Source organism: Chanos chanos, chromosome 9, assembly GCF_902362185.1.
Source record: "Chanos chanos chromosome 9, fChaCha1.1, whole genome shotgun sequence".
NCBI classification, from domain to species: domain Eukaryota; kingdom Metazoa; phylum Chordata; class Actinopteri; order Gonorynchiformes; family Chanidae; genus Chanos; species Chanos chanos.
In genome coordinates, this window is record NC_044503.1 from 38449237 (window position 1) to 38471223 (window position 21987).

General features: G+C 43.2%; 1 protein-coding gene, 1 long non-coding RNA gene and 1 pseudogene across 3 annotated transcripts; 1 reads left to right on the top strand and 2 right to left on the bottom strand.

The window, feature by feature from the left end:
- Nucleotides 1-1631: 1631 nt before the first annotated feature.
- On the bottom strand, nucleotides 1632-21876 carry LOC115820986 (intelectin). Of its 2 annotated transcripts, none has more exons than XM_030784716.1 (7): nucleotides 4394-4633; nucleotides 3921-4073; nucleotides 3339-3586; nucleotides 2666-2824; nucleotides 2359-2479; nucleotides 2040-2143; nucleotides 1632-1927 (listed from the first exon to the last, which is right to left on the bottom strand). In XM_030784716.1, exons 1-7 carry the CDS (start codon nucleotides 4452-4454, stop codon nucleotides 1775-1777), a joined length of 999 nt encoding a protein of 332 aa, XP_030640576.1. In that variant the 5' UTR covers nucleotides 4455-4633; the 3' UTR covers nucleotides 1632-1774. The 2 variants fall into 2 exon arrangements, with proteins under 2 accessions (XP_030640576.1, XP_030640577.1); XM_030784717.1 differs by lacking the exons at nucleotides 1632-1927; nucleotides 2040-2143; nucleotides 2359-2479; ... (2 more) ...; nucleotides 3921-4073; nucleotides 4394-4633 and adding exons at nucleotides 17623-18041; nucleotides 18321-18424; nucleotides 18775-18901; ... (2 more) ...; nucleotides 20546-20680; nucleotides 21747-21876.
- LOC115820979 (intelectin-like) lies at nucleotides 5391-13757 on the bottom strand (annotated as a pseudogene).
- Nucleotides 14053-14981, top strand: LOC115820991 (uncharacterized). The gene is made up of 2 exons (XR_004025577.1): nucleotides 14053-14100; nucleotides 14227-14981. It is a non-coding gene; the product is annotated as an uncharacterized LOC115820991 (long non-coding RNA).
- Nucleotides 21877-21987: the final 111 nt, after the last annotated feature.

Below are 21987 nucleotides of genomic sequence, written 5' to 3' on the forward strand. Positions count from 1 at the left end.
AACGATCCAGACTGCAAGAAGGCAAAGGCCTTCTATAACATGTACATGGATTTTGATAAGAAACAGTGTTACATCAGAAACATCATGAAGGAAAACAAAGGCAGGCAGGCCCAGTGTTTAGCAGGGCAGATGCAGTCTGACCCACGAGGTGACAAACCAGTGACTTTTATTATGAAAATTGCTTTTGTTTTTGTAGTCATTGCTGTGGCTGGTTATGTGGTCGTATTAAAAGCATGACATGTTAACATAACAGACTCAGACAACATGAGCATATCTCTCCTGACACCTGCTGTCGCCTACATGTCAATGCCAACAGATAGTCTTTACTGTTCAGTCAATATCCAAGGTATAAATGGATGTATTCTCGATCACTGTTCAATGTTTGTTGAATCGATACACCAAAAATATCGATGTTGATTTATTTTTTATTGTTTTATTCAGTTCATTCAAGACATTTTTGTGAATCAAAGAAAAAAAATTGATAGTCGTGTGGAGAATTAGAGTATGTGTGTTTTCAGCAGGGCTGATTTTGGTCAGTTACTCATAGCACTGTGAACTTGTGTGGAGGCTGCTTCAAAAAAAAAGAGGCTGTCGAAATAAAAACTAAAATGCTTTTACAGTGATTCAAGTAAGGCAGCTTTGTCAACTTCAACATGTACAACAAGCTTTAAACACCAGAGGGAGTGGAGTGGAAGCCTCACCTCTGACAGTGTGCTGAACTTTTTAAAACTGACTGTTTAAAACTGACTTTTTAAAACTGACTTGAGCTCTTCGTTGCTCTTGTGCTTATATCATTTGAGGCCTAAAGTTCTGTGGACTAATTCACCGACGTCCAAATTCACCCTGCGATTACAACCGCTACTAAATGTTATGTGTTTAACTCTTATCTGATTTATCCTCATGTAATCCTCCCCTCAACAGATGAGTGAACACTTCACACCTCTACTTCACAACCTTCAACCCGCAAATGCTGAGGCCCTCTGCTGCCCTTTCCGTCGGCTCATTAGCATCGCAATACATATATAAACACAAAACCCCTTTCACTTTCACTCCTCAACACAACCGCGACCGCCGTCGATATTAGAACCGCAACCACTGTCAGTGTTAGAACCGTAATCAGTGTAGGTATTAAAACCATAATCACTGTCAGCATTAGGCCCGTAACCACTGTCAGTATTTGAACCGTAACCACTGTCAGTATTAGGACCGTAATCACTGTCAGTATTTGAACCGTAACCACTGTCAGTATTAGGCCCGTAACCACTGTCAGCATTAAGCCCGTAACCACTGTCAGTATTAGGACTGTAACCACTGTCAGTATTTGAACCGTAATCACTGTCAGTATTTGAACCGTAATCACTGTCAGTATTTGAACCATAATCACTGTCAGCATTAGGCCCGTAACCACTGTCAGTATTAGGACTGTAACCACTGTCAGTATTTGAACCGTAATCACTGTCAGTATTTGAACCGTAATCACTGTCAGCATTAGGCCCGTAACCACTGTCAGTATTAGGACTGTAATCACTGTCAGTATTTGAACCGTAACCACTGTCAGTATTAGAACCGTAACCACTGTCAGTATTAACAAAAGAATTGGCTAATTAATGGACATGACATGACAAGAAAAATGTTTTTTTTGTTTTATTTAGTATTTTGAAGAAAATGTAATATTTTCTTTCTCTAGTGTAAAGAAGGGGTTGTTTGTAAAATTCTGATCACTTTCCAAAATACACCATCCACAGTTAAAGAGGTAGAGGAGGTCATGGTAAGTCTAGCGATAGAAGATTAAAACAGAAGCTTCCGTCATCTGTCTGGACGCGCTCCATCCAGTGTGTGTCCCATATCCATCCCAGTCCAAACTGGCAAAGTCCCCACACTGACGTGGTGCACCCTCTGGGAAATGTCCTCCTCCACCAATACAGACCTACAGAGAGAGAGGGGGGGGTGGATGGATGGATGGATGGATGGATACATACATACATACATACATACATAACACATTTTTTACTGAGTGATCTGAATCCCTTGTAACTTACATGCTCCGTGTTGCAGTCAGTTGGTCTGACTCCAGAACAGATGGCCATAGCTGCTCTCTCATTATTAAAGACTCTAAAACTGATAAACCCAGACTCAGACCGTTCTGAAATACATACAGACATGCATAAACACACACACACACAAACACACACACACACACAAACACACACACACACACACACACACACACACACACACACACACACACACACACACATACATATGTAGTCACTGATAAAACTGAACTCGATCTCAGTATGTCACCACACTGTAAAAAGTCAGTGAGAAAAGCTGTGTTTTGGTTGAAGGTTCTCCTGCCTTGCAAATGTGGACCATAAAGCTTCTTCATGGACTCTCTGTCACCAGCGTCATAGACCACGGGAACAGCAGGCCCATGGTTAGCCGGGCACGATCCCGCCCCGAACCTCACCGGAAATTTCTGAAGAGGAAGAGCACGGCAGACTTCAGAAATAAAGAGGGTGCCACTGATCTGAGAGCAGTGGGTACAAGTTGGAATTAAAACACTACAATATCAGTCACAAATCCCTGCACGCGTCAAACACTGCAATACTGACTCATTTTGTGACTGCTTAATCTCACCCTTTGTTTTTCTTTTTTTTTTTACCTTGAAGAGTTCAAACAGGTTTCCTCCGTGGTCGTCGAGAAAGCCGGTCTGTGTGTGGTAGCGTGAGAAAGCCGCTGGTCTCCAGTGCTCCAGTCGCTGGTTATTTGGAACGTGCCAGACGGAGACGTCTCGGGCGGTGATGTCATAATACCCAGGGTTCTGTGGGAGGGATCAGAGGAGAGACAGAGGAGCCCGAGGCCCAAAAAGAAAAAAATGCAAAACGAGAAACAAAAACGCAAATTACCAAACAGAAGTACATAAAAACATACTAAAAAAGAATTGCAGAAACACAAGACCAAATCGTGTCCCCCTCAAAAAAAAGAGAGGAGGGAGGGGGTCACCAGAAGTGATACCAGAACGGCATAAGGATAATTATCTATGCTGCTAACTATGTTGAACTTTAAGAGCGTTCACAACATTAGTACTGCAACCGCTAGGGGGCAGTGCACAAAACGGAGAAAATAAAAAAATGAAAGTATGTTATCTGTGGAGGGATGTATTCTGTCATAATTAGACGTCACACAAGGGATGTACACTGGTGACAATGTAATGCGGGTAGTATAAATACTTTAAATATGGAGGCGAAAAGCTTCCAGACAATAGTTAGGAATGTTTTCCCAAACCGAAACGAAACCATTCATAAAACCATTTAAGTAGATATTGGCTGACTGACCTTATAGTCACCGCTCGTTGCGGCCTCCGGAGTTCCAAACGTGACGGTATTTGCCCAGGTGCCCTCTCCGTCGGGTCGATGGGCGTTGCTCCCTTGCTCACTCGACCAGCGGTCGCCAACGGTGCATTTCCCATACATGTTGTTCTCGTGAACGCTCGCCACCAGCGTCCAGCCTCCACCAGCGGTCGTCATGTCACAGAAAGTCTGATACAAAACCCCGCTGGTCGTTGTCAGATAATATAAACCGTCTAAGAAGACAGCGAGCAAAACGTACGCCGAATGAGGCACATGCGTTTTAAGGATGCAATTCTCAGTTGGGACTGTCTCAGTCAAGAGTAATTACGTATATAACGTGTAGAATAGTCGCTGCAGAATTTATCTTACTCTTAATACGACTAGTTTTAGGTAGGAGAGGGCAGTTTCAGGTAAACATGTCACTAGTTTGTGCTTGTGAAATCGAGAGGTGTCGAGTCTTTTTTTTTTAGCCAAGCAAGCACTACATGTTCGATCTGAGACTGACTGAGTCAGGGCTTCTTGGCTGACACACAGCGGAACAGGGATAAAACTAACGGATCTGCTCACCTCTGCGTACTCCGTAATTATTGTAAATTTCCCCGCAGCTTTGAGCAACATATTTGATCCTGTTGAGAAGTTCCACCAGACGACTGTTTGATTCCGTGTCGTTAATCGTTACACCAGGAAAACTCTCTCCTCGAGCAAAATACGTTACTCCATCTGAAAAAGGAAAAGTCCGATAACATAGGATTTTTTCGGCATGGTTTTGTAAGAACTGCATTCATGACATTAAACCACTGACACAAAAAATTAACCTCGTGAAACCTAAACATTGACAAAACCGACATCGAAAGGGTGAAAGTCCTTTTTGCAGAGCTTTAGCAACTCTAAAATAAATCTTGGCTCTCACTGCTCACTTATTTTTGGCAATTTCCGTGTCCACACCAACACCCTCTGATCCACTTACACTACTGTAAATCACACGTTAGATCTGCCACATAATTTTTGAATCTCCAGGTAAAAAAAAGAATTCTGCTTACTCCACTGAAAGTGCTGATGAGGAAAGAGGAGGCATGCCAGTAGGAAAAGGCCAGGCAACATGTCCAGCAGTGAAGGGGAGGTTTCAGGGTCTTCGGAGTTTGGTTTTTTATTGCCTTTGACTGCAAATATCTACCGCAGAAGCACCCAAATCCACTCCTGGAGAGACAAAATCCTGCTGGTTTTCATCTCAACCACCAGTGTATGGTCACTGATTGGCTAAAGAGCATACACCCCCCCCCCCAAAAAAAAATCAATTGAAAAGCTGAAAATAAAAAGCAGTAAGACTTTGGCTCTTCAGAACTGCATTTAGGCACCTCTGGTCTACACTACTAACAACAGCTGTTTGTGAGACTGCAGCCAGGATTTCACACAAAACAAAACAAAACAAAACAAAAGAGAACTCCCATCCACCCACCACCCCCACCCCCACCGAATAGAGCCACTGGGGTAATGTTTGACGTTAACCTGAGTTTCCAAATATTGACCCAGTGACTTCATCTTCAGGACTGCAGCAGGTCACCAGTACATTTCAGGGCTGTGCAGGGAGTCTTCAGAAGGTTGTGCACATGTGTACTTTCCATTTTATGCACTAAATATTTGTTTCTTTTCTTTACATATAGTTTTTTTTTGTATTGTTTCTGCATTTTTGAACAATAAATCCACCTGCTTACATTTTCCTCTGTCTTATATGCAATCTGATTTTTAAAATGTAAATGAATGTATTTTTAAATTTTCATTGTGATTACATAAACTGGTCCAGTTCTGAAGTCAAGTGAACCAGAAGTCATGACCCATTTCCCCCCAGTGGCTCTCAGCCCTTAGACCCATACAGGACCAAGAAAACCAGGACCAGGTCCAGTTTGGATTAGATTTTTTTACCACAGAATCATCAGACTTGTCTCTGTTATCTTACTCTGTGGGATCCATCTATGACTCTTCTCAAATGTTTTTTTTAATTATTTTTAATGAATGTAACATAAATTAAGAAACTCCAAAGGAATTTACTCTCATCATTTATTGGTAAAAATGTAACAAAGTAAAAAGACAGAGTTGTAAAACAGTTGTGATACAGTTACCATGTCTGCCTCAGCTATCACATTCACAATGCTCAAGAGAGACACAAAGAACTCAAGCAGGTCAGTTATTCTCTTATTGGCCAATGAATGACAGTTCTCTTGGCCAATGAATGATGATTTCCCAGTTGAAGAGTGGACAAGCTGTCTGGTCCTTACTGCAGGTTACAGCTCTGATTCAGTGGAGGATCAGCGATAGAAAATCAGCACTGTTGATCTGATCATCTCTGAGGAAACCCCCTGTTCTCCATCACCTCCATCTGGAGACCAGTCAAAGGCAGAGAGGTCCCCACAGTCGGTCTGGGCGCCCTCTGAGGCGTGGCCTCCTCCTCCGATACAGTACTGCAACAGACAGGATCTAAATCAATCCACTTATTTTACATCAAGGATTGGGATTAAGATTAAGATCACCTCACCACTGTCACTAATCTACTCACTGACTCACTCTCTCACTCATACACACATACACTCATACACACACTCACATGGAAACACCCACACATGCACTCATCAGAGGTATCATCAAACCTGTATTGCACAAAGCCAAACATCTTGCCTTTTCTCAGACATTGTGAACAAAGCTTTTTAAATGCTGTGTTCTGGAATAATTTTCAGACTTACATGTTAAGGACTGCAGCCAGTGGGTTTAACGCCAGAGCACATGGCTAGGGCAGATTTTTCATCATTAAACACGCTGAAAGTGACAAAACCAGCCTCAAATTGTTCTGGGAAAAAAAAGTGTAACTTGCTTTAGTCAAGTCAGTCAGTGTGTGCTACACCCATTTACCAAATCCACTGATACCTGCATCGTTTTTTTCTGTTTGTCATTTTCAACCATTACGTCCTTCTTCTGTTTATTTACCTGTCATCTGTTTATTTATTCCATCCATCCTCCCATCCATCCACCCATCCAGCCATCAAACCATCCATCCATTCACATTTTAAATACCAGAAGGTGAAGTCATCAGAGGAACATAGTGCGTGTTTTTCTCTCTTTAAACAGTGCTTTTTCATTGATGTGGTCATTCTTTTTGATGCAGTGGCTTGGAGTTGACTGATAGACTAGAAACAGACGGCCCTACCCCTTGCTTTGGGTGCGTAGAGCAGACTGGTTTTGTGTTTATCGCCGAGGTCGTACACAACTGGGACAGCAATTCCATTGGTCTCCTCCTCCGAACATTTCTTTCGCCCGTACACCAGGGGGTTGCTCTGGAAACAGGAACAACTACTGCTACATGGAAGACACGCTGAATTTTGTGAAAATATTTTTCTGAAAGTTTGTCATTTTGTCATGGAAGTAGATTAGGTTAAAAACACTTTTCACATAAATATTTGGCTCTAGTTTTCCAACATTACACCCAATAGGTGATTTGTAAGGGGATGAGGGGGGATGCTATCCCCCCTGTTATCAGAATGACCAAAATGCATCTCCCTTGTTAACCTGCCATCCCCTTATACACTCTATAGAGTAGTGTCAGTGACCAGTGGGCCACGCCCCCTGTTAAAAAATAACAAATCACCCACTGATTACACCCATGAAGCTGTGTGCACATGCATGTATGTGTGTGTGTGGGTGTGTGGGTGTGTGCGTGTGCATGTATGTGTGTGTGTGTGTGTGTGTGTGTGTGTGTGTGTGTCAGTGTGTGTGTGTATGTGTGCATGTGTGTGTTTGTGTGTGTGTGCGTGACTGTGTGTGTGCTCGAATGCATGTGGGATTGTCTTTACCTTAAACAGGTGAAAGAGATTTCCTCCATGGTCCTTGAGAAAGTTGGTCTCTGTGTGATAGCGTAAGAGGGAACTTTGTCTCCACTGCTCAAGCTCTTCGTTATTTGGAACATGCCAGACGGAATGGTTTTGGGCAGTGATGTCATAATACCCAGGATTCTGTGGGACGGATCAGAGGACACACAGCCGTGAAGTAGGCGCTACAGAATCTGAGCGACTCAAAACCTTTTCATTATAAATCTTACGCCTTTTCCCTTATATACTATATACCTCCCTATATACTGTGTCTTATACATTACCACCAGAATACATAGAAGAGTATGAATGAAAGGGTTTTCATTTGACCTTTTTCCTGATCTCTCTGTCATCACAAAAAGAAAGGGTTGTGTTCAGTGACTCTAGACGTCCTGCTGGGAATAAAAGAGTCGTGATACATTACCTTGTAATCATCATCAGTGGCGCCCTCTGCTGTTCCGAACGTGGCTCTGTTCGCCCAGGTCTTCTCGCCCTCTGGCCGCCGGTCACTGGCGCCACTTTGGGACGTCCAGCGGTCCCCGGGGGTGCACTTTCCGAAGATGTCGTTCTCGTGCACGCTGGCTACGAGTGTCCAGCCTCCGCCGGCCGTGGTCATGTCGCAGAAGGCCTGGTAAACACTCCCCGTTGCCGTGGTGAGAAAATAGATTCCATCTAGAAAACAACATCATCGCGGTTAAAACCGGGAACCAGTTACTACATCGCTAAACCATGGATTTTGGCTTTCTAAAACAGAGATTTCCAGGCCTTATTGTTTGTTTGTTTGTTTGTTTGCAGCAACCATATTTCAGAGTGAGGAATATACATCCCTCGAATATACATTCCTCCACGTTCAAAAAGCAGCAACAGTCAGGTTAAAGCTTTCTTTACATTGAATCTGAGGGGTTTCCTGTATTAAACTTGCCCCAAAATAAATCAATTCAGTAATTAATATTAATTTGTACACATGTGCTTCTTTTTATAACTCGTGATGGAATCTCATTTTCTAATTGAAATCTGGCAGTAAACAGAATTACTGATATTTAAAATCAAAACATTAACACTAACATTTCACAAGAAGCAAAACATTGATAACGTCCCACTCAGAACCAGATGTCAGCACTTTTGTGTCTCACCCTCTTTAACTCCATATTTGTCTTTAATGTCCTTGCAGCTCCGTGACAGGACCCTCAGCCGGGCATGATACCTCCCCAGTTCAGGATTAATGTAAGAGCCGTTGTGTATGATGGGCCTTGGCGTGACACTCGCAGCTGCAAGGCCAGATGTGGGCATGAGCATCTGCAGAGACCTACACATCTACAGAGCATCTACAGAGCATCTACAGATATTTACGCATCTATATAACATCTACAGAGCATCTACAGATATTTACACATCTATATAGCACCTACAGAACATCTACAGAGCCCTACAGATCTACAGAGCATCTACAGATATTTACGCATCTATATAGCATCTACAGAACATCTACAGAACATCTACAGAGCATCTACAGAGACCTACACATCTACAGAGCATCTACAGAGACCTACACATCTACAGAGCATCTACAAATATTTATGCATCTATATAGCATCTACAGAACATCTACAGAGACCTACACATCTACAGAGCATCTACAGATATTTACGCATCTATATAGCATCTACAGAGCATCTACAGATATTTATGCATCTATAAAACATCTACAGAGCATCTACAGATATTTACACATCTATATAACGTAAGAGAGTGTCATTGGAAAACTCTTTGGTTTGTCCTTGGCGATCCGGCTGTGTGTGTGTGTGTGTGTGTGTGTGTGTGTGTGTGAGTGTGTGTTTTCTTACACTGTATGGAGAGCTTCATGCGAAAGCTCCACGGCTGGTCCTGGGGGCGTTGGGTGACCACACAGGCGATATCTCTCCCGTTGTCGGCTGGAGTTGGCGCGAGCCAGTACTCGCTCATCACCGTAACTGTTCCATCAGATTCCTGTTTGGATGTGAAGTTATGGTTCCCGTTTACAGGGGTCACCCAGGTGATAGTCGCAGCTGGTTTTCCCTGAGCCGCCTCACACCGTGCGACAACAACCGCAGACGAACCGGCACGAACAGTAACAGGGGTGGCAGAGTTCTTGGGCTTGGCTTAGCAAGAACAAGAGAGAGTTAACGTGTGACAAACAAAATGGAAAAAAAAAATTAAGGAAGAAGACAGTAAAACAGAATGAAAGATCATACACAACAAACAGAGAGGAGAGATCAAAGCATGAGGAAGGCGATGATTCACAGGTTAGCTCTGGGTGAGTCTGATGCTAGCATTAGCTTAGTCATTGTGATGATGTCTGGTAATGGAAGACATTAAAGGGGTAGCAGACAGACAGAGGGTCAAGCAGCTTACCCAGCATGATGAGAGTGATGGTGTCAAATTCGATTCCACTTGGGTAGGTGGCATACTCGCAGATGTACTTCCCCGCGTCGGACATCCTCAGACTCTCAATCGTGATTGAGGGGTTTAGCAAAGAGCGACTTGAGATTTTCACCCGGCCTTTGAAGGGTGAGTCTGGAAAGCCCTCTCCATAGGTGGGGTGATAGACAGCTATGGGGTGTCTCTCCCCTTCTGAGGACTCAAAGATCCATGAAACCTGGAGAGGGGAAGAAAGAAAAACAACAGTATCCCTCAGAACCTAAAGCTGCTTTCCCCAACACTTCTTTATATTATCTGTTTTGACCATCATTGTGAAATACACCATGGCTAAGTGGTGCTTAACTGAATTTGGTTAATGAAGCTCACTGACTCCTAACTACGACACCAAAAAGGCTTTGAGCATCCCAGTGCATCACAGGAGCCCTTGTTTCCACTCTACCAAGTGTCTCCTCTTGGGGATTAAGCCAAACAAGATAATGCTTGGCATCCTGAAACCCACAAGCTCATCAGGCGTTACAAGTGTACCTTTAAAATGACAGTGTGGTAGCTTGCTGGTAAGGCAGGTACAGAATAGAATGTGCTGTATTCTTTTACATCTCATTAGAAGCATAAAAGAGACTTTATGGCAGCAGTGACAACCATTTGCCTCAAAAAGTGGTGGGAATCACTCCAAGCTAGCAACACCACAGCCCAAAAAGCAATTCCAGTACGGTCAAGTCAACTGTCTAAGGCAAAGAGCTAGCCTAATACCCCCAGTTGTTGGTTTAAGCCACTGCAGAGGATGGGTAATCCAAGAAGTATTGCTTACTGCTCAATCCATCAGCAAAGGAAACTATGTTCAAAGTTCCCTCTTGACACCTTTCCAGAGGGGAAAAATAACTGGATAAATGTCTTTTCACAATATAGGATATAGCTTAAAAATAATAATAATAATAAAAAATACAGCGAAGCGACAACGGTAAAGATGATTTCAAGATGATTTCAGCAGGCCACGTGAGAAATATCTGCCCCATATACAGCAGAGAGTTGGGAAGGGCAGTGAGGCAGAACGCAGTGATGACTGAGTGAACAGGAGCCTATGGATTCTGAGGGGGAGGCTGCTCTTCTAACCAAATGAAACCGACAGCCAAAGAGCCGGCCCTGGACCAATGCTTTCACAGAGATATATACATCGCTCTTGACTAATTATCACCCTTATCCAAACAGTTTCGAGGAGAAACACACACGATTCAGCTGTGAAGGAGTGTATGGAAACTAAGCGGTTAAGCGGACTCTTGAAATAGCTTTTCGCCGGGTAAAGAATATGCGCTTAATACAGACCAAAGGGCCTTACAATGGCCAGGTGAGTGAGAAAAATACTAGTGTCCATGTAAAACTCAGCTTTGACACTGCAAGACATAAGGGACACTTACGACACTGTACCTGTAACCATATATATTGTTTACTTAACATTAAAGAGGGCTGCAACAAGTTACACGGTTGCTCTGTAGGGTCAATCATGTGACAGTATTTACAGACATACTTAATGTTACCTGCTTGCTTTGGGAAGGTACAAAATCTTCCTGTTTTTGCTGCTGAATGTATCCAAAAAAAAAAAAAAAAAAGACCAATCTGAAAACCGACTGGTCGCCCAATTTTGTGTCATTTTCTGCACCATTGCACAAAAACACTTGCCTTGAAACAGTCATGTTCTTGCTGCTACATTTTAACCACAATTATGTTTAGACTGGTTTGTGGACGTGTTGATGAGGTAATGTCTCCGTACCTGTGTGACGCTGATGCCTGCGGTGTTGACAAGCTCACAGCCCAGAAGGACAGATGTGCTCAGATATGCTTCCATCTCTTTCACCGTCCTCAGGGTTTGACCCCAAACCCCTGGGAAGCAGGAAAGGAAAATATTAGAACACAGGCATTACAGACTATTACTCTACAACTGAAAGAGATCAGAGGGCTTAAGCATCACATGCTCTCACGGAAAGAGAGTAACAGTATAAAAATTTGACTGTCACAGGAAATACCAACCACTGTAAAAATCACGGTTAACATCAGGATCACAAGGTCTCCACGTCAACAAAGACATGCTAAGTTCATTTTGCTTGGGGGGCTCAGGAGGAAATATGCTGAACTTCCATAGCATTGCATTGCATTACATTCAGTAGACGCTTTGATCCAAAGCAAATTACAAGAGAGGCAATGCACAATCCAAGAATGTAGTCGTAACAGAAGCTGACTGTGATACAAGTGGTGCAGCCAAGTTCAGTGACTGACCAGATACAAATGCTGGAGTGGTTAAGGAAAATGTAACAGTAAACTACAGTCAAAGACAGTTAGAAACTGTGGATGGTCAATACCATTCGATATTCCTGTGGATAATCCAGCAGAGGCACATTACTTCAACTAGTTCAATAAATAAATAAACAGCGCGATGTCAAAGTTAGATGGGGAGAACCAGAAGAACATAAGTAATTCACGCCAAGCTCAGACGTACTCCTGTCCGGTATCCTGATATCGAAACTGAGGAGAGAGCTCCTGTATTTAATCTTTGACCGAATCCAGGGTCAAGGATTATGTGCCAGCCCCTGAATCTCCTCCTACATAAAAAGTCCCCTTCAGATGGACACCCAGGTCACACTCGACACATAACTAACACATAACATATAAACTAAACTGACATCCAGTGCTCTATCCATATACACATATAAGATGGTATTCATTTTATTCATTCATACGCCCAGGGCGTCATCTTGCCGGGGGCGGCACAGGGCACCCGCACAAGAAAATTCAGAATGGTGGCATTTGCGTGTTTGGTTTTCTATCGCTCATTTGTACGTGACGTCAATTATATCATGTCACTGTGCAGGTCGGTTAACCTTGTCGGAGTGGGTGACCTGATTCTAGTTTGTGAGCTAGGTAGTTTACTGTCTGGGAAGGTCTCCCACTCAGAAGTACAAGATGGGGAGGAGGGCGGGGTTCGGTTGACCTCAGGTCTCCCCACTGGAAGCCCGAGATGGGGGGGGGGGGGGGGGGGGGGGGGGGGGGGGGGGGGGGGGGGGGGGGGGATATCAAACAGCGCACCCCTAACTTTGCACTGTACTAAATCAATCCATAAAATCAGGTATACTATGAAATACTACTAAAAAAACCACAATGCATTCATAAAACTGTGAATATATAGTTTCATAGGGGGGTCACCTGCCTTTTTTAGCTGAACCATGGAGGGGGGGTTCACCCAGGGCGCCATACAAGCTAGAACTTATATTTATATATGAGTAGGTTGTGTTCTGTCAACTCACACATAATGTGGCTTGACATCAAAGTAAGCCCATTCACACACACTCAGCTGCACGCACAAATACACACACACACACACACACACACACATGACTGCTGGCTTAAACAATTCATTCGACTGCAATGTCACTCAGTTCAGGCATACAGACATGTCATCAGGAAACACTGAAAGGTCTTTGAAGGGATCACAGAGAGTGTGTGTGTGTGTATTTGTGCGTGTGTGTGTATTTGTGCATGTGTGTGCGTGTGTGTGTGTATGTGCGTGCGTGTGTGCGTGTCCGTGTGTGTGTGTGTGTGTGCGTGCATGTGTGCACGTGTGTGTGTGTGTGCGTGCGCGTGCGTATTTGTGCATGCGTGTGTGTGTGTGTTAGCCTACTCCACTTCACTCTGAAGCCATAAGCCTGTAACACAGCCACAGTTGAACTATTATCACTGTGGACTATTATCAGAGACAGATCAGCTCTGACCAGACAGATCAGCTCTGACCAGACAGATCAGCTCTGACCAGATCTTTTCACTGACCTGAGAAAGCACACACAGATCCCACCCATTTCACCATTGTTCCAAGTTCTTCTTAATCTCTTTACTTCTCTCTCTCTCTCTCTCTCTCTCTCTCTCTCACACACACACACACACGGACTCCTCTATCTTTACTTTTCCTCCCTCTCTCTCTCTCTCTCTCTCTCTCTCTATATATATATATGAATGAATTTTCTTACTGTAGGCTACATACCTATGGGGGCTTCATGCTGGTTTAAAATGAGGAGAGAGACAAGCAGGAAAATCCCACGCAGCATTTTGGATCTGAGAGTCGGGTTCGGGAACGTCAGCGGGGAGCTTGGCGTTTTATACGTTTTCGCTTCGCATGATTAAAACACGCTGGAGGTTTTAGATCACTGACAGAGTTGATCGGGATGTTTGAGGTATTGATTGACATAGACCAGTGAAGCAACCAAGACAAACAGAGTTGATTGCTTAATGTTTCACTTCTAAATATTAACAGTAGGATACCGTTCAGGACTTGATTATTTTGAAACTTTCAAGGATAAATTTCATTCATCGTTATCAGAAATGTAAGACTATATATATATATATATTTGGGTGTGTGTGTGTGTGTGTTTTCCTCTGGGGCATCACATAGAGTCAAGTGAAAGGTGCAAACAAGTGCAGATAAACATTAAGAGGTAAGATTTACGGTTTACGGTCGTTTAAGTTTATTTTTTGCAGTTTTATGCTCATTCTATTTTTCAAATAAATTCAACAGAGGAACAACAATAACGCATCTTTATCTTCGTTATAACACGCGTCAGACAAATGCAGCTGATTCCCAGTGAAGTGGATAGAAGTGGGGAAAGTTTAATGGAACACAGGAAACAAAGGAACAAAACTTAACCTGTTTTTACCACTACAACACTTGTAGACTGAATTGATCCCTCCAGTATCCGTGCTAAGGGTGAAGAGCTGGTCCGCTCTTCCACGGATGGAATCCGCATTGTTCCTCCTGAATCCGAGGTTCGATAGCTGGTCGGAGTCTCCTTTCCAGCACCTTGGAGTAAGCATTCCCAGGGAGGCTGAGCAGTGGGATACCCCAATCACTGGAGCACACTCTGCAGTCCCCCTTTTTAAAAATGGGAACCGCCACCCCTCTCTGTCACTCAATAGGCATTGTCCCCGACTTCCACATGACATTTAAGAGACATGTCAGCCATGACAGCCCAACAACCTCCAGAGCCTTCAGCGTTTCAGGGCGGATCTCATCCGCTCCCGGAGTGTCCTAACTGCCTCACTGGCCTCTGCCAGGGAGATGGCTCTCGACCCCTCCGAATCCTCCGGCCCTGCCTCCTCCGTGAAGGGCGTGTCAGTCGGGTTAAGGAGCTCTTCAAAGTGTTCTTTCCACTGTCCAATCACATCCTCAGTTGAGGTCAGAACCCTCCCTTCCCTGCTGAAAACAGCCTGGATGACGCCCTTTGACCTCTTTGAGGCCATGCACTAACTGAGGTTTACTATATTGGAGTGAAACATTTTGTGGAGAATCCCTTTAAATACAACTTGAAATCTCTTGAAATCCTCTCTCTCTCTCTCTTACACACATACACAGTGACACATACATACACATACACACACACACACACTGACACATACACATACACACTCACATACAGTTCTCTCTGTACACTGCAGTATAGAGATATCTCTATTCTCTAAACTGGTCAAAACACTTTGGAGACAGAGTTCATTTATTTTCCAACAATTCATTTTCCATTTTCCAAAAAACAGAGAGAGTATCAGATGCATATTTTTCGTTCAATTGTTCATAATTTATTCATACTCATTAGGCCATATGAGAGACACGAGGTTCAGGAATATTTTCTCACTGGCCTTCAGTTCATTACTTACGTTTCAGGGGACACATCTGTGCTTGTGTGTGTGTGTGTGTGTGTGTGTGTGTGTGTATGTGTGTGTGTGTGTTTGTGTGAGAGACAGCAGAGGATTTATATACATGCTCTTACATGTACACAGACACACAGGGTCAATATTGGTGTTTTTCTACCTTTGATGTGCTCCAGGTCAAAGTTCCTTTCTGGTCACACACATACACCACACACACACACACACACACACACACGTCTTTATATTAGTCTTTATATCCCACTGACCACTCCATTTTGTTGCCAAAAATGAATAACTTTACAAACTATCAACTTAATCAGTCAAATAAATAACTGAGACTTTGACAATAACAGCAACATTAAAAATCAAATGGACAAAATAAACCCTGGAACTGACTGTGGTCTCTTCCGAAAGTTCACATGAAAGGTGTGGGAAGACAGGTCACCAACAGCAAATTAATGAGAGTAACGTGTAAGGGCTTTGTACAGTTTTGTACTCCAGAAGAACATGGTGAAAGGGAGAGATACAGGTGGGTTTTAGCCTGCCATGTGAGTCTCTCTCTCTCTCTCTCTCTCTCTCTCTCTCTCTTTCTCATGCACAAGTACACACAGAGCCGTGGGGAGCGAGTGAACAACTCTTTTCTCTGCCATGGTAACGTAACGACCTAACACGGTTCATTCTGCTTTGAGCTATAAAGACTTTTAAATGCAAGACGTCACGCTCTCACTTAGCGAGAGACGAGCCAAGAAATATCACAAGCGCGTACCGCACAAGAGTGTCGAATTAGCATGCTATATTTAGACTGGTTCGTTCCTCTCTCTGTTTCTCTGTCTCACACACACACACTCTTGGTCACTCGCTCGCGCGAATACAGAAATATAAACACTGACTAGAGCGAAACTGTCAGTACCCCTGCCGGGTCAGGGACTTTTGGCCGCCCTGCTGGCCGTTCTGTGCATTGTCGTGTCATATGCGTTTGTTTGAGACAGAAAGGTGTGCAGTCAGGTCATGTGACTAGCTACCGCCCAATATGTGTGAGCCACGGGCTTAATGAATGAAATCTCTCATTTTAAACTTTGTTTGAACCGGGAAAAAATGCTGGCTAAAGTTTTGTTTTATTTGCTACTTGCTCTCTGAAATGTCGCTAAAAGTCGTTAGATTGTGTGATGACATCACATGAAACGTAACAGCACCTAATTTGCATATGTCGTGTAGCTGAACAGCATCCCGTTCTCTGTGTTCTTGCGGGTTAGGAGTTATCTACTAAAGCGTCACTACAGAAACACTGCGTGCTTGTATTGTTACTACTGGTGCGATCACCTCAGCTGTAATTCTTTATAAACAAATATACGTCACAGCATACACAACGTTTATTAGAATTAAGAGTTATACAATGGTGCTTATATTTTGACAGCAATGACGTGCGGGACTTGGGACAGAGCAAGGTGACCGAGCTCTTCTCCAACTCACTTTTTTCACATGCTCTGTGCGCAGTGCGCTTACCACTAAAGCGTCGTCGGATATTATGGTCATTTTAATCCGTGAGTGTCCGCGACATCGCCGTGCATAATACCGAAATGTCGGTATATGTAGTTGCACAGGACAGTAGCCTAAAATGATTAGTCAGTATGTGTCAGTTTTCCCATATGCCCACTTTTCTGTTGATACATAAAGAGAATTCATGAGTTTTAGAATACACACGCACGGCGATAGGCGTGTGTGTGTGTGTGTGTGTGTGGTTGACTGGACTGGTTTCACTGGATAAATCCTAATAACGGTAGTTCCTGAAGCCGTGTGTGTAGAACATTCTGTTCTGTGTGTCACAGACTGAAGGAAATGTTGGATGCATGTGCAGATTTTCTCTGTTTATTAATACAAAACAGACTTAGGCATCAGTGCATTTTCAAACAGCCGTTTAAACTTATTAATGTCTCTGTTGATACAAATCATTGTCATATTAAAAGTGTTCGGTCGCTCACTAAGCATATTATTCTTACCTGACTCATATGCACTCTGATTTTTAAAACGTAAATGAATGTATTTTTAAATTTTCATTGTGATCACATAAACTGGTCCCAGTTCTGAAGTCAAACGAGCTCAGAAGTCATGACCCATTTCCCCCAGTGGCTCTCAGCCCTTAGACCCCACAGGACCAAGAAAACCAGGACCGGGTCCAGTTTGGATTAGATTTTCTTACCACAGAGTCATTGGACTTGTCTCAATTATCTTACTCTGTGGAATCCATCTGTGACTCTTCTCAAATGTTTTTTTTTAATTATTTTTAATGAATGTAACATAAATTAAGAAACTCCAAAGGAATTTACTCTCATCATTTATTGGTAAAAATGTAACAAAGTAAAAAGACAGAGTTGTAAAACAGTTGTGATACAGTTACCATGTCTGCCTCAGCCATCACATTCACAATGCTCAAGAGAGACACAAAGAACTCAAGCAGGTCAGTTAGTCTCTTATTGGCCAATGAATGACAGTTCTCTTGGCCAATGAATGATGATTTCCCAGTTGAAGAGTGGACAAGCTGTCTGGTCCTTACTGCAGGTTACAGCTCTGATTCAGTGGAGGATCAGCAATAGAAAATCAGCACGGTTGATCTGATCTTCTCTGAAGAAACTCCCTGTTCTCCATCACCTCCATCTGGAGACCAGTCAAAGGCAGAGAGGTCCCCACAGTCGGTCTGGGCGCCCTCTGAGGCGTGGCCTCCTCCACCGATACAGTACTGCAACAGACAGGATCTAAATCAATCCACTTATTTTACACCAAGGATTGGGATTAAGATTAAGATCACCTCACCACTGTCACTAATCTACTCACTGACTCATTCTCTCACTCATACACACATGCACTCATACACACACGCACACAGACACACACACACATGCACTCATCAGAGGTATCATCAAACCTGTATTGCACAAAGCCAAACATCTTGCCTTTTCTCAGACATTGTGAACAAAGCTTTTTAAATGCTGTGTTCTGGAGTAATTTTCAGACTTACATGTTGAGGACTGCAGCCAGTGGGTTTAACGCCAGAGCACATGGCTAGGGCAGATTTTTCATCGTTAAACACGCTGAAAGTGACAAAACCAGCCTCAAATTGTTCTGGGAAAAAAAGTGTATATTGCTTTAGTCAAGTCAGTCAGTGTGTGCTACACCCATTTACCAAATCCACTGATACCTGCATCGTTTTTCTGTTTTTCTGTCATTTTCAACCATTACGTCCCTCTTCTGTTTATTTACCTTTCATCTGTTTATTTATTCCATCCACCCATCCACCCATCCACCCATCCATCCATCCATCCATTCACATTTTAAATACCAGAAAGTGAAGTCATCAGAGGAACATAGTGCGTGTTTTTCTCTCTTTAAACAGTGCTTTTTCATTGATGTGGTCATTCTTTTTGACGCAGTGGCTTGGAGTTGACTGACAGACTAGAAACAGACGGCCCTACCCCTAGCTTTGGGTGCGTAGAGCAGACTGGTTTTGTGTTTATCGCCGAGGTCGTACACAACTGGGACAGCAATTCCATTGGTCTCCTCCTCCGAACATTTCTTTCTCCCGTACACCAGGGGGTTGCTCTGGAAACAGGAACAACTACTGCTACATGGAAGACACGCTGAATTTTGTGAAAACGTTTTTCTGAAAGTTTGTCATTTTGTCATGGAAGTAGATTAGGTTAAAAACACTTTTCACATAAATATTTGGCTCTAGTTTTCCAACATTACACCCAATAGGTGATTTGTAGGGGGATGAGGGGGGATGCCATCCCCCCTGTTATCAAAATAACCAAAATGCATCTCCCTTGTTAACCTGCCATCCCCTTATACACTCTATAGAGTAGTGTCAGTGACCAGTGGGCCACGCCCCCTGTTAAAAAATAACAAATCACCCACTGATTACACCCATGAAGCTGTGTGCACGTGCATGTATGTGTGTGTGTGTGTGTGTGTGTGTGTGCGCGTGTGTGTGTGCGCAGGCATGTATGTGTGTGTGTGTGTCTGTGTGTGTGTGTGTGTACGTGCATGTCTGTGTGTGTGTGCTCGAATGCATATGGGATTGTCTTTACCTTAAACAGGTGAAAGAGATTTCCTCCATGGTCCTTGAGAAAGTTGGTCTCTGTGTGATAGCGTAAGAGGGAACTTTGTGTCCAGTGCTCAAGCTCTTTGTTATTTGGAACATGCCAGACGGACACGTCTTGGGCGGTGATGTCATAGTACCCAGGATTCTGTGGGACAGATCAGAGGAGACACAGCCGTGAAGTAGGCACTACAGAATCTGAGCGACTCAAAACCTTTTCATGTACGTTTATAAATCTTACACCTTTTCCCTTATATACTATATACCTCCCTATATACTGTGTCTTATACATTACCACCAGAGTACATAAAAGAGTATGAATGAGAGGGTTTTCATTTCACTTTTTTCCTGATCTCTCTGTCATCACAAAAAGAAAGGGTTTTGATCAGTGACTGTAGACGTCCTGCTGGGAATACAACAGTCATGATACATTACCTTGTAATCATCATCAGTGGCGCCCTCTGCTGTTCCGAACGTGGCTCTGTTCGCCCAGGTCTTCTCGCCCTCTGGCCGCCGGTCACTGGCGCCACTTTGGGACGTCCAGCGGTCCCCGGGGGTGCACTTTCCGAAGATGTCGTTCTCGTGCACGCTGGCTACGAGGGTCCAGCCTCCGCCGGCCGTGGTCATGTCGCAGAAGGCCTGGTAAACACTCCCTGTTGCCGTGGTGAGAAAATAGATTCCATCTAGAAAACAACATTGTCGTGGTTAAAACCGTAAACCAGCTACTACATCGCTAAACCATGGATTTTGGCTTTCTAAAACAGAGATTTCCAGGCCTTATTGTTTGTTTGTTTGTCTGTTTGCAGCAACCATATTTCAGAGTGAGGAATATACATTCCTGTTTGAAAATCTACCTCGACATTCAAAAAGCAGCAACTGTCAGGTCAAAGCTTTCTTTACATTGAATCTGAGGGGTTTCCTGTATTAAACGTACCCCAAAATCAATCAGTTCATTAATTGATATAAATTTGTACACATGTGCTTTTTTTTATAACTTGTGATGGAATCTCATTTTCTAATTAAAATTTGGCAGTAAATAGAATTACTGATATTTAAAATCAAAACATTAACACTAACATTTCACAAGAAGCAAAACATTGATAACGTCCCACTCAGAACCAGATGTCAGCACTTTTGCGTCTCACCCTCTTTAACTTCGTATTTGTCTTTAATGTCCTTGCAGCTCCGTGACAGGACCCTCAGCCGGGCGTGATACCTCCCCAGTTCAGGGTTAATGTAAGAGCCGTTGTGTATGATGGGCCTCGGTGTGACGCTCGCAGCTGCAAGGGCCAGATGTGGGCATGAGCATCTACAGAGACCTACACATCTACAGAGCATCTACAGATATTTACGCATCTATATAGCATCTACAGAACATCTATAGAGCATCTACAGAACATCTACAGAGCATCTACAGAGACCTACACATCTACAGAGCATCTACAGATATTTACGTATTTATGTAGCATCAACAGAACATCTACAGATATTTACACATGTATATAGCATCTACAGAGACTTACATGTCAACAGAGCATCTACAGAACATTTACTGAACACCTACAGAGACTTATACGTCAACAGAGCATCTATAAACATTTATGCAATCTAAAAACATCTACAGAATATCTGCAGAGACTTACAGAACATCTACAGAGACATCTTCAGAACACTTACAGAGACTTACACATCTACAGAGCATCTATAAATATTTATGCATCTAAAGAACATCTACAGAACATCTACAGAGACTTACAGAACATCTACAGAGACATCTACAGAACATCTGCAGAGACTTACACATCTACAGAGCATCTATAAATATTTGTGCATCTACAGATCATCATCAGAAAGTGTACTGAGCATCTGCAGAGACATGAACATCCATAGAGACTTCCCTGTCAATCCAAACCAGTGTTAGTCACTACATTGCCAACACACTGCAGCACAACACGAGAACACATCTGCCTTTCCTGTTAAAGAGCCAAAGGTTCCTCCAGGTAGAACTGCTGACGGTTCTGACACTACAGTCTACATACAGAAAACACACTAATGAACACACTCAAGATTTTGTGACATTTCAAACTTTGGCCTTGGCTTCACATGAAAAAAACAAAATTCACCTCGATAATTAAGTTTGGGATTACCATACGTGTAATTTAATAAACATGTAATTAGACATGCCAGTAGACACTGCTGTTAAACAAACAGTTAAACGGGGCACTGTGGTAAGTTTGTCTAATGTGATTAGAGCGACACATCGTGAGACTGCGTCATCCGCATGCTTAAAACGGCCAATTTTTACATTTCTAAAATGAATGACTGTTCTTACTGTAGGCTACATACCTATGAGGGCTTCATGCTGGTTTAAAATGAGGAGAGAGACAAGCAGGAAAATCCCACGCAGCATTTTGGATCTGAGAGTCGGGTTCGGGAACTTCAGCGGGGAGCTTGGCGTTTTATACGTTTTTCCTTCGCATGATTACAACACTCTGGAGATTTTGGATCACTGACAGAAATGATCGGGATGTTTGGGGTATTGATTGACATAGACCAGTGAAGCAACCGAGACAGGCTGAGTCAAACT

What these genes read in the sequence shown, in the direction of transcription:
- LOC115820986 (XM_030784716.1), bottom strand. Translation starts at nt 4,454, where the DNA reads ATGTTGCCTGGCCTTTTCCTACTGGCATGCCTCCTCTTTCCTCATCAG. An exon ending in TCATCAGCACTTTCAGTGGA is followed by an intron (nt 4,074 to 4,393) that starts GTAAGCAGAATT and finishes TTCCTTTTTCAG; the next exon opens with ATGGAGTAACGTATTTTGCT. An exon ending in CTGACTGCAACACGGAGCAT is followed by an intron (nt 1,928 to 2,039) that starts GTAAGTTACAAG and finishes CTCTCTCTGTAG; the next exon opens with GTCTGTATTGGTGGAGGAGG.